The 12,185-nt window shown below is 39.9% G+C and overlaps 1 protein-coding gene across 3 annotated transcripts in view; it reads left to right on the top strand.

The window, feature by feature from the left end:
• AP1G1 (adaptor related protein complex 1 subunit gamma 1) overlaps positions 1-11,929 on the top strand; it is an 80,437-nt gene extending 68,508 nt beyond the window's left edge. For all 3 annotated transcript variants that reach the window (XM_035024843.1, XM_035024841.1, XM_035024842.1), the window contains 4 exons: positions 2,064-2,171; positions 2,282-2,442; positions 5,381-5,479; positions 7,812-11,929. In XM_035024843.1, the coding sequence (XP_034880734.1) occupies positions 2,064-2,171; positions 2,282-2,442; positions 5,381-5,479; positions 7,812-7,913 (470 nt within the window). In that variant the 3' untranslated portion in view covers positions 7,914-11,929. The remainder of the gene's footprint in view (positions 1-2,063; positions 2,172-2,281; positions 2,443-5,380; positions 5,480-7,811) is intronic.
• Positions 11,930-12,185: the final 256 nt, after the last annotated feature.

Genomic DNA, 12,185 nt, shown 5'->3' with positions numbered 1-12,185 from the left:
AAAAAAAAAAAATTAAAAAGGATGATAAATACTTTACCTTACGAGCTCTTTGTGAGGAATGGTGACTTATTCAGTACATGCAGGACACATAGTAGGCACTTAGTAAAGGTTGTATTTTTTCCTCAGTGCATGTGGCTACCAGTTTCACTGTATAGTTATAAGTATTCTGTATTACCATTTTTTTAAAAACCCTAACAGGTGAAAGATTGGCCCTATTATTTTGTTAATTTTTTTTTTTTCCAGTCACAGAGAATGTTACATTTATCCATATTTTTGCATTACACATGAATTTCTTTTTTGCATATTCCTTTTGTATCTTAACTCATCAGGGGGTCCTAGTGTTTTGTTTTTTTCTTTTTACTTTCTTACTTTCCTAGTGTTACATGAAAAAGCAAACTGATAAAATGTTAAAGAGCCTGAATTTTCCTTATTCTAATGTGTTTTAAACGCGTTTTCCCATTTTCGTTATTAGGTTAAACTTCTGAGTTTTACATTCTTTAAGCCATCCTTATAGTCATAGATCCTAATGCATAGTCATTTAAGCAAGTGGAAATTAGGAAATAAATTTAGTGTGTGTTTTTAGGGGAACTGGAGCAGTGAGTTTCTGTTGTTTCCCAAAACTACTTATTGTTCCTTTACAGGAGAAAAGAGCTAAAATCTGAGGGGCTTAGGGACTCATAATGCTGCCTATATATTTTGAGTAACCTCTGATTTTCCATGGGAATGCATTTCTGAAAATTGTTTTGAAAATGGAAATTGTGGGAAAATTACTAGAGTTATAAAAGTTAGGAGAACTATATGAATATTTCTTTGTATACTTTATTGGTAATGTGCTTGACTGCACTTGGCTGTGGTGTTCACATTTCTTATGGTTTGCTTAGCCATATGTATTTTTACGTTTCTTGCTCACTTTTAATATGTCATTTTTTTCTCTTGTACTTGGGTATTTTTAAAAAAAGATTTTAGCCTTCATTCACTTTGTTAATCTTTTTTGAAGTGGTGTATTTTCAGATAATTTCATAAGTAGTTTGAAATCTATTTAAATCTAAAATGCACTCTTTATTTTGCTGTTTTCTTTTTTTTTTTTTTAAGATTTTATTTATTTATTTGAGAGAGAGAGTACATGAGAGGGGGGAGGGTCAGACGGAGAAGCAGGCTCCTCGCTGAGCAGGGAGCCCGATGCGGGACTCGATCCAGGGACTCCAGGATCATGACCTGAGCCGAAGGCAGTCGCTTAACCAACTGAGCCACCCAGGCGTCCAAGGTTCCCTCTTCTGTGAATTGCTTGTTTATATCTCTTACCATTTTAACTTGGGTTATCTTTTTTTCTTACTGATTTGTAGAAAATATAGTTCTGGATACTCATCCATTTGCTATTTTGTAGCAAACATTTTCTCCTGCCTGTGGTCTGTCTTTCTGTTTTATTATAGTATTTTTTAATGAATAAAAGTTACTCATTTTAAAGTATTTGAATATTTAGTTCTTTCTCTTTATGGTTTATTTATTTATTTTTTTTTTAAGAAATATATTATTGAGGCGCCTGGGTGGCTCATCCGTTAAACGTCTGCCTTCGGCTCAGGCCATGATCTCAGGGTCCTGGGAGTGAGCCCCGCATCGGGCTCCCTGCTCAGTGGGAAACCTGCTTCTCCCTCTCCCACTCCCCCTGCTTGTGTTCCCTCTCTTGCTGTGTGTCTCTCTCTGTCAAATAAATAAAATCTTAAAAATATATATATATATATTTAGAGAGTGCGAGGAGGGGGAGCGGCAGAGTGGGAGGGGAAGAAAGCATCTTAAGCAGGCTCTGCACTCAGCATGGAACCCAACACGGGGATTGATCTCATAACCCTGACCTGAGCTGAAACCAAAAATGGGATGTTTAATTGACTGAGCCACCCAGGTGCCCCTGGTTTATGCTTTTCACATTTTGTTTAAGGAATCCTTCTCTTAACCTAAGATATAACAGTTTTCTCCTGTATTTTTTTTATTATTTATTTATTTATTTATTTTTGGTGAGCTTTGTCATGCTGGCTAAGATTGACTTACCACCAGAATGTTTCATTTAGGTGCTCCAGCTGCTGCTCCTGCCCCTGCCTCAGTCCCACAGGTAGCCCAGCCCCCCTTCTTGTTGGATGGGCTTTCATCACAGCCTCTTTTCAATGACATCACTACAGGTACGATTACTGGTGTTATCACCCTCTGTGAGAGGTGGTTATTGAAGAAAAGAATAATTCTGTAAGCATTAAGCTGACTGCAGTTAGACTGATCTTCCTGTGCTTTCCAGGCATCCCCTCCATCACAGCATACAGTAAGAACGGCTTGAAGATAGAATTCACCTTTGAACGGTCAAATACCAACCCTAGCGTCACAGTGATAACGATACAGGCCTCCAACAGCACAGAGCTGGACATGACGGACTTTGTTTTTCAGGCTGCAGTACCAAAGGTACTACAGTGTCTTCTTTGCCTTTTTCATGCATTTGATAAGTGATATATTTTCATGTTTAGAAGTTAAACTAAATTTGCAGATTTAACCCAAATTAACAATAATGTATTATGGTTCATTGAAGCATGTCATTTTGAAAGCTTTTTACTTGGTCAGAAATATTCTTACAATATAAAGAAAGGACATTCTACAAAGTGGTCTGCTAATGCTCAGGTCATTGAGGATGGGTGGGGTTCAGTAATACAGTGGTAAAAACCTAAAAAGCACAAATTCTAACATGGAATTAAAATTCATTAAGATGAAGGACTTTATCTATTTGGTATTCTCTTCTAGTTACTGGATCCGAATTAAAAGTTTTCATCTCTTGGTATTTATTAAGTGAAAGAAACATTCCTTCTTCATTAATATCTAGTTTAGTATTGATACAATGACTGCTTGTTTCTGTAAATTGAAGCTTTGTTTATACCAAATCTTAGTTTAAGGAAAATTTATGTCCGTCTTTGAAAAATGAAAAGTTTTGTATAAAGAAATACTGAGAATGAAGAATGGACAAAATTTTCTGGCAAAGACAAGATAGTAAGTATTTTAGGCTATATGGTCTCTGTTGCATCTACTCATTTCTGTTGATATAGTGGGGACAAAAAGCCATATATATAAATGAAAGAGTGTGATTCTGTTCCAATAAAACATTTACAAAAACAGATGTTGGGTCATTCTTGGCCGATGGGTCATAGTTTGCCAGCCCTTGTTTTAGAATAAGCTAATCTAATCTTTGCAGTGACATGTGAAGTAAGACATTCAAACAACACATTTTTGGAAATTGAAGACCTTTTATTTGTGGTTACTGCTGACTTTGTAGCCTCCTTTACTTGCATTTTTTAGGAGCCAGAGTAATGTAGATGTTTTTAGAAGCACTAGAGTGGGGTGGTTTCAGTAGTAGTTGTATGACATTAAGCAAACTTAGCCTCTATGCCTCAGTTTCTTGTTTACAAAGGGAGGATGGATGGTGGCAGTGATATCTACTTCCTAGGGTTCGTTTGAGGGATAGATGAGTTTTATGTACTCTCTACTGTTTTAAAGCACTTTTCATATGTTCATTGCTCAGTAAACATTAACTGCTGCAACTTTGGGTTTTACACTTGTTACTCTAGGCTGTGCTCTAGCAACATAGCGTCTCTGCCATTAAAGTATGGCCTTATTTTTGGTGTTGGACTGTATAATATCTTTTTGCATGTCATGATGTATCTTTTTTTTTTTTTAAAGATTTTATTTATTTATTTGACAGAGAGATACACAGCGAGAGAGGGAACACAAGCAGGGGGAGTGGGAGAGGGAGAAGCAGGCTTCCCGCCAAGCAGGGAGCCCAATGTGGGACTCGATCCCAGGACCCTGGGATCATGACCTGAGCCAAAGGCAGACGCTTAATGACTGAGCCACCCAGGCGCCCCATGTCATGATGTGTCTTGAACTTCAAAATAATGATATTTCATAGATTCTACTATTACTTTTTATTATCTCTGAACTTGAGATGCATTTTAAAATTCGGACTTTATCATAATTTAGTTGGTAGCCTGTTTTCTTTCTCAGTGGTGCATATAAAATAATGGTGTGAAAAACAATGGATAATATTTCAGCTTACATAATCTATCTTGATAATAGAATTATAATAAAACCCAACATAATAAGCCTGTGAGTTGATATTAAATCTCTTTACTCTTACAATTTTGGTCCTAAGAGAAGGCTGGATAGACTTTCCTCCTCTTGTCCCCCACCAGCGCCGGTCCCCACCTGTCTTTTTCTGTCTCTCTCCCCCTTTCCCTTCTCTTTCTCTCTCTCTTTTTCTCCCTCTTCTCTCTTTCGCTCTTCCCTCTGCCTCTCTTTCCCTCTCTATTTTTTCTCCGCACTGTCCATTATTTTAGAGAACTATACTTTCAGGAAAAATTTTTTAAATCCTAATATGGGGGTGCCTGGGTGGCTCAGTCAGTTAAGTGTCCGACTTTTGATCTCAGCTCAGGTCTTGGTCTCAGGATCATGAGTTCAAGCCCTATGTTGGGCTCCACGCTGGGCATGGAGTCTACTTAAAAAAATAAAAAATAAAGCAAAATCCTAGTATGTAGAATAGCTACATACATACTATATTGTGCTAACAGTTATGGTTTACCTGTCTTGCTGATAGCACTTTTATCTCTCTTCTCTGTAAACAAACAAGTAAAACCCCCCAACACTACAAATTAGGGCAATTGGCTTTTCCAGGTTTTTTGCCGTATAGGCTAACTCTGTAGGAAATTGTTCGCATAAGACCTGTGACCCCGATGGGGGAGATCCTGAGTATTCCACATACATATTAACAGCTTGGCTCTTTCCAGCCTTTCTTACCTCTGTCATGTAGCCCTTGACACATTCCAGATTATGTAGACTTAAGAAAACAAAAGTTTAAGTCTCCCTATCCCAACCATCCAAATACACAAAAGCATAAAGGCCTGTACTTGGTGATTGGTATGCTGGTTTGTTATTTGTAGAAAGGGTTTTTTGTTTTTCTTTTTTCATTTCTTTCTAGCTTTTTTTTTTTAGCCACACACACCCGTTTTTTTACCTGCATAGTTGATCAGTTACTATTAAGTGAGGTTGCCAAAACAAGAATTGGTCACCTTTTGAAAAGTGGTAGGCTAAAGTTCCTTCTGCCTGAAAGAGGAGGGTGGCTCATTGCTAATTTTCATGATCAAAGACCTAACAGTGGGGTTTTTAAAAATAACGTGAAGGTTATAGTCAGCCCACATACTCTGAATTGTTGATATCTGGAGAACAAACAGAACATAGTAGTTGGTCAGTCTGTTACTTGAGTTATTATCTGGGTGTCTGACTTTTTTTATTTGTTGACATCTCTGACATAGTATTGAGTGTATTCTTTTTTCTGAAGAGTGCCCTTTGTTCCCCACAGACATTCCAGCTGCAGCTTTTGTCTCCAAGCAGCAGCGTTGTCCCAGCATTTAATACGGGGACCATCACACAAGTCATTAAAGTTCTCAACCCGCAGAAGGTGAGTAGCACGTTTGAAGACAGTGTCTGAGTGACATGTAAGCATATTTCCTGAAATAAAATTCTGCTTTGTTTCTCTAGGTTTTCTCTGACTCATAGTTGTAGAAGAAATCTGTGAAAATGTCTAGTCTATCCTCTATTCTTTTGTAGATTAGATAATAAACACAGCCTAGACACTTGAAATGGCTTAGTGGCAGCATTAAAATGCAGCCTTTTTTTTTTTTCAGAGGGAGAGGGGGCGGGAGGGGCAGAGAGAGAATCTTTAGGAAGCTCCACACCCAGCACAGAGCTTGATGGTGGGGCTCAGTCTCATGACCCTGTGATCATGACCTGAGCCAAAATCAAGAGTCAGGCACTCAACCAACTGAGCCACCCAGGCATCCCTAAAATGTAGCTTTAAGGAATTATCTATTTAGATCTATCTATCTACAGATCTAATATCTATCAAGAGAAGACGGAAAGCTTAGACAGTTTAATCTTTTTTTTTTTTAAGGATTTATTTATTTTTGAGAGAGGGAGAGAGAGAGAAAGCACATGGGGGAGGGGGAGAATTTCAAGCAGACTCCGCGCTGAGCACAGAGCCTGACGTGGGGCTTGGTATCACGACCCTGCGATTATGACCCGAGCAGAAACCAAGAGTCAGATGCCCAACCGACTGTGTCACCCAGGTGCTCCTTAGACGTTTTAATTTTTATACAAGTTGCAGTCTGGGGTAAGAGTATCTGTAGAACCACATATATCCATATTTACTACTGTGATTATTAAGTGTGTACAGTACAGTGGAAGCATTTTTAATGAAGCAGCCAAATGAAAAGTAGCTTTAGATGGGGCGCCTGGGTGGCTCAGTCGGTTAAGTGACTGCCTTCGGCTCAGGTCATGATCCTGGAGTCCCGGGATCGAGTCCCGCATTGGGCTCCCTGCTCAGCAGGGAGTCTGCTTCTCCCTCTGATCCTCCTCCCTCTCATGCTCTCTGTCTCTCATTCTCTCTCTCGCAAATAAATAAAATCTTAAAAAAAAAAGAAAAGTAGCTTTAGAAACTGAAATTAAGCAATATTTCATTATATCTTCTCAAAGAAGTAAATTGACTCCACTTCTAATAGCAATCAATTCACTAGTTTTCAAACAGTTTTTGAAAATGGTTCAGAGAGTTTCTTCACCTTGAAAGATGTCCAGCAGTGTCTTATAAGCCCGGCATGATGATTTCTTCCTCTTACAGCATTTGCCTTTCCTCTGGTACTCACTGGATTCTGAGTATCTGCCTATAGCACAAGCCTAGATTCCTTTGATGATCTGATACATAGAGTAAAAATTTTCTTTTTTTTCCTTGTTTTTATTTTCATAAATAATTAAAATTATACCAGAAGGGTAAAAATTTATTTAATGCATTAATATTTGAAATCTGCCACGTAAAGTAAAGGGGTTTATAATTGAGTTTTCTTAAAATGACTTCTGTTACCATAAGTAACATAATTTTTTTTTTCTTTTATGTCTTGGGAATAAAACAAGTTTATGTTCACATTTACTATTGGTTTTACAGACAGAGCAAGAGTATCTCTGAATGTAGAGCATAAGATGAGTATGTTTAGGGGCGCCTGGGTGGCTCAGTCGTTAAGTGTCTGCCTTCAGCTCAGGTCATGATCCCAGGGTCCTGGGATCGAGCCCCGCATCGGGCTCCCTGCTCGGCAGGAAGCCTGCTTCTCCCTCTCCCACTCTCCCTGCTTATGTTCCTGCTCTCGCTATCTCTGTAAAATAAATAAATAAAAAATCTTTAAAAAAAAAAAAAAAGATGAGTATGTTTACCTCATTTTTCTGGAAACTTGGATACAAAGGTTGAATCTTTTTTTATTTTTTTTTTTTTAAGATTTTATTTATTTATTCATGAGAGACAGAGAGAAACAGAGGGAGAAGCAGGCTCCCAAGGAGCGGGAAGCCCGATGCGGGACTCGATCCCAGGACCCTGGGATCATGACCTGAGCCGAAGGCAGATGCTTAACCATCTGAGCCACCCAGGCGCCCCAAAGGTTGAATCTTTTTGAGAAGCCCTCAGCCACTGTTACTATGAAACTGCTCCCAAGTGGTTCTGTCCCGTGAATGCAGTTCTCGGACTGAAGCTGATGCTGTGTTCCGGAGATGCACTTTCTCTACTCGACTGCATGATGTTGGCCAGAGTACTAGGCAGTAACGGTGGTGGTAGTGGTTATTTGCCTGTGTGTCATTTTTAAGAGGCAGCTTTGCTCTAAAATAATTTGTTTGGATTAAAGGTCTATTTGTGGACCACACAGATTCTACAGATTTCCTTTCACTGTAATTTACAATTCTCTGTTCTTCTACAGCAACAGCTGCGAATGCGAATCAAGCTCACATATAACCACAAGGGCTCAGCAATGCAAGATCTAGCAGAAGTGAACAACTTTCCCCCTCAGTCCTGGCAATGAGGGCCCGGCACCATTCTCATTCTTGTCCCACTCAATCAAAGGAACCCTGGGAAGGAGGTTGTGATCGCTGGCAAGTCCCCCCCAACTGTACCATGGGCATGAGGAGCTAAAGAGAACTGTTGAGGAGGATTTTCCTGAAGTTATTGCTGACCTTGAAGCATTGTCAAAGACGAATCTCCTCTCCTCCACTGTTGAGGCCGGCTGCTTCTGGAGGCTACTTTGCACTCTTCCTCCTCTTCTCCTTTGTCCGCACTTCTCCACCCCTCCCACATTTACAGCCAGAATCAACATTCCCTGGGCCCCTGAGGAAATAAGCAGCTGGTCTGGAGGAGAGGACTGGAATCCATGGCAAGAAAACACTCACTCTGTCTCTGCAGCAAAGAGTTGCCCCTTCTTTCTACTGTGTTTTTCTGTGGACTGGGTGAGGTGGGGGTATCCACTCCTCAGTAGCTGGGTTACCATCTTCAGGCGCTTTTTACATCAGGCATTCAGAATGGAAATGTTAACAATGGACATTAGGGAGCCCTGCCTTTTTCTACTGGTTCCCCCAATGTTTGAAAGAGGCATTAGGCTCCTGGTAGCCTTTTCTGTGCATTGCTGTATACACACAGACACACACATGTATGTAATTTTGTTACCAAGACCTGGGCAGACCTGGAGAGGTTATTTGTAAACACTGGACAGATGCAGTTAAAAAGAGCTTGTGTTGAGATTCAGCATGAAGGATATGGTGCTCTCTTTGTAATAGAAACTCCCAAGGCTCTTCCAGCTCCCCTTTCTCTCCATTCTTTAGCTGTAGTCATGAATACTCCCCATGATTTTCAAAATTGATTCCCCTGAAAGTGCAAAGTGGACAACTTCTAAAAGGCATATAAATAGTTATTAATGCCCCTATCCCCACCACAAATTTTAAAGTTTCTCCTAAGCCCATAACTTGCCTGTTGAACTATGGTAAATGGGTGGAAAGAGGAGTTTGCTTTTTAAGATCAGACTCCTTAACAAAAGCACCTTTGCCCATAGGAAGAGTGAGTATCAGACTCATCCTAGAGCATATTGGAGTCATCTTCTCCATTACTCCAAACCTTCCTTTTTATTTCCTGAGCCTGGCTTGGACCTTGGCATTCCGTTTGAATTCCTTCTTCTAACTGGAACATTTGTGTTGTATCTGTAACACTGGCACTGAAATAAAGACCACGCGGTTAAAGAAACCTTTCCTATATTGTACTTTATGGTGTTGGAATGAAGCCTTGTAGCTTCCTTGCCCCCTTGTGAGAGGAAGTCTTATGGACACCATAGAGTCTGAGAAGTTGGTCTCATGAGAGAGGCCAGTCTCATGAACATCTGCATCAAGGACCTGAGGTCTGGAGCTTTTGAAACTAGGGAGAGTGCCGAGTGCTTTTTAGAAAGGACCCTTGTGTTCTCAGACCTTAACACTGAGTTGCTGGGATGAGGTAAGGTGACTTCTGTGGCACCAGGTGCCACGTCTGATGTGCTTAGGAAGAGAGGACAAGTCAGGACTGCCGTGCTCTTAGAAGGTTTGCAATCATTACTGTATTGAGTACAGTATGAGGGCTACCTTGGCTTTGGTCTTAAACCTGGGTACAAATCTCTTTTTTCTCCCCCCTCATTTCACCAAGCCTTTACTTAAAATCTTCAGTGTCTTGTCAAATCTAGCTCTGTATCAGATGCCAGATTATTCCTAACATTTGACAAACTGGGGTTGAACTAAAAGGCTTCAAAGGGGAAACTTTCTGGTCTTACTCGTAAACAAGAGCAAGATTTGCTAAAACTTACCCTACTGGGTAAATGGTTGAGTCAAGAACAGGATGTTACCTTGTCCATGCACAGTTTTTAGTAAAGGCAAGTGTGGACTAGTGTATGTTTCAGACAACTTGTTCAGCCTGGGCAATGGAGAATAGCCTTTCAAGGTTTCTTTGCCGACTGATTTCATTGGATAGATACTTAATGCTGTGAAACAGAATAGGATTAACATAGTGTTGGTGGATTTCTCGAACAGAATTTATCTAACATTCCTCTCTGGGTTAGAGGCTTTATTCTTCTCTCACGTTAATAGTTGACCAGCTCAAGTTTCTTTAGTTGGACTGAATTGAATCTGAGAAATCTGCCGAAGACCATGCTATAAGACAGTGCTAGCTAGTGGAGCTGGAAAGGGTCTACTCTAGTAACAAAGCATCTCTGTGCGTGATTATAGTTTTGAGGTAGAGTTATGTGATTATCCATAGCTTTGTCTAGATGGGATAAAAATCATGGCCTTAACGCAAAGGGTGCTGCCTAGAATATTTGGAGTGATTTTGGAAAGTGAAGCTGAGCACCACACTGAAGAACTAGCGGCCAGAAAGCTGCCTAGGATCCTGATGGTTGTGACGACTCTTTCAAATGATGGGATCTTTGAAGGCTTCAGCGTGCCTTAGTTTCTAGGATCAGAATTAGTTCTCCTCGTACTTGGCCTTGCTGCTAAAAGGAGAAATCTCTTACTTTCTATGAATACTTACACATTTCAGTAATTTATTTCCCTGGTATGACCATGCAAGGGGGAGCAAATTTGGATAGATTTACGTCAGAGCCATTGTGAGGAAAGAGTGATTTCCATGGCTGTCTTAATAACCCCAGGGTGATGAGCAGTGAGCCTACACATACTCGGACAATTTCACATGCATTTTTACCTCATTTCCTCCCCCTCTTTCAGAGTAGTGTATCCTATCACTCCCACCCCCTCCACCCAAGTAATCCTAAGGGACAATTCATCTAAGTGATCTCAAAAAACTGCAGGAAGGGTGCTCTACCCGAGAAGCTTCTCCCACAATGCTCTGGTGCTGTTACCTTGAGGTGATTGGGACAGTCATGGAATGTTTTATGCTGTCTGTAGTGATCATCTGTTCATTTTAAGGTCTTTCTCATTTAAAGAAACATTCCTCAGTGTAACATTTGGGAGGGGATTTTTTTCCTCTTAACTGGGTTAAAGATGTGGTTCATACCCTTTATTTGTCCCATTCATATAAGAAAGTAGACAGTTGAGTATTTCCATCTACGGTATAACATGCTTTTCATTTTTACATTCTTCTAGAAGAGGTTGGATGTTAGGGGATACTGTTTTTGAGGTTCAACTTTATTATTTTATACATTGGAAAATACTTGGGCCATGAGAACTAGGGGGGAAGAAAGAGTGTGAATATGTCTTATTTTTTTCTAGTGAATGTATCTTATCTTCATTGCCCTAAACCGAATGAGAGCTAGCGAGCAAAAAGTGGATATTCACGAATTTGTGGTTGGTGAAGAGGTGGTTCATGACTGTATACTCATGTGTTTGGGAGTGGGGAGGGTCACTGAAGAGCCGAAAGTCCTGAAGTTTAAAACACGTTGACAGGCTTTGGCTCAGGAGGGTGGGGCTGCTTGTGGAAGTGAATCACTCTTTTTCAAGCAATAGTAGCGAGTGGGCTCCATCTGCAGGGTTCCAGGACCCAGCGCACTTAAACAAAAGAACGTGCTGAAGCAGCTTGCACAGTTGCTTCCGTGAACTTCCGGGAGGCTCATTCTGGCTTCAGGATGGAGCATCGGAGTTTTTTTGTTTTTGTTTTTGGAACCTGCTGTTGCGCTTTGTGTGTTTTGTTTTTGTTTTCAATTTGGGGGGTTGCTCATGGGAAAGAGCTTCTGGACTCTTTCCTTTGTGAACTCCCACTGTGTCCCTGTAAAGTCCCATTTCTTTCATAATTGTTGTAAGTTACATTTTCATTAAGCCCCATCACATCTTCTTTACTGTAAAAATATTAAAAGGCTGTTTCTAAGTGGGACAGCTAATTCTAATTATTGCAGACATATTTTTGAGATGTAAAAAAAATTTAAAATTAAATGATAAGTCTTAGAGGCGAGTGAGGAATAAAATGGATGTAAACATTTACATGGGATGCATTAGAATTCTGCTGTGTGTATTGTCTTTTGGTTGAAACAAATTATGAACAGTGACTAATAATAAAAAGTCAATACTCAATGATTTAAAATTTGCTTCCTTGCTTCTTATAAGTGGATTGGAGAAGCCTTGAATGAATTCTTATTCCAGAGCTTTGAGCCAAACTTACTGACCTGTTAATGTTCCTTTTACGCAGAAATCTCACCTAGAAGAATTTGAACAACCTAAAAAAAAACTTGTAGTCTATAACAGTCAAAAGTGCAATTGGGAATTTTAACTAATGATTATTAACTCATGCTTACTTCTCCACATGGGTGAACTTTCAAACAAGGCAAAGAAATCATATC

Source organism: Mirounga leonina, unplaced genomic scaffold, assembly GCF_011800145.1.
Source record: "Mirounga leonina isolate KUSES-001 unplaced genomic scaffold, KU_Mleo_1.0 Mir_180, whole genome shotgun sequence".
NCBI lineage: Eukaryota > Metazoa > Chordata > Mammalia > Carnivora > Phocidae > Mirounga > Mirounga leonina.
This window is presented reverse-complemented; position numbering and strand designations above follow the sequence as displayed.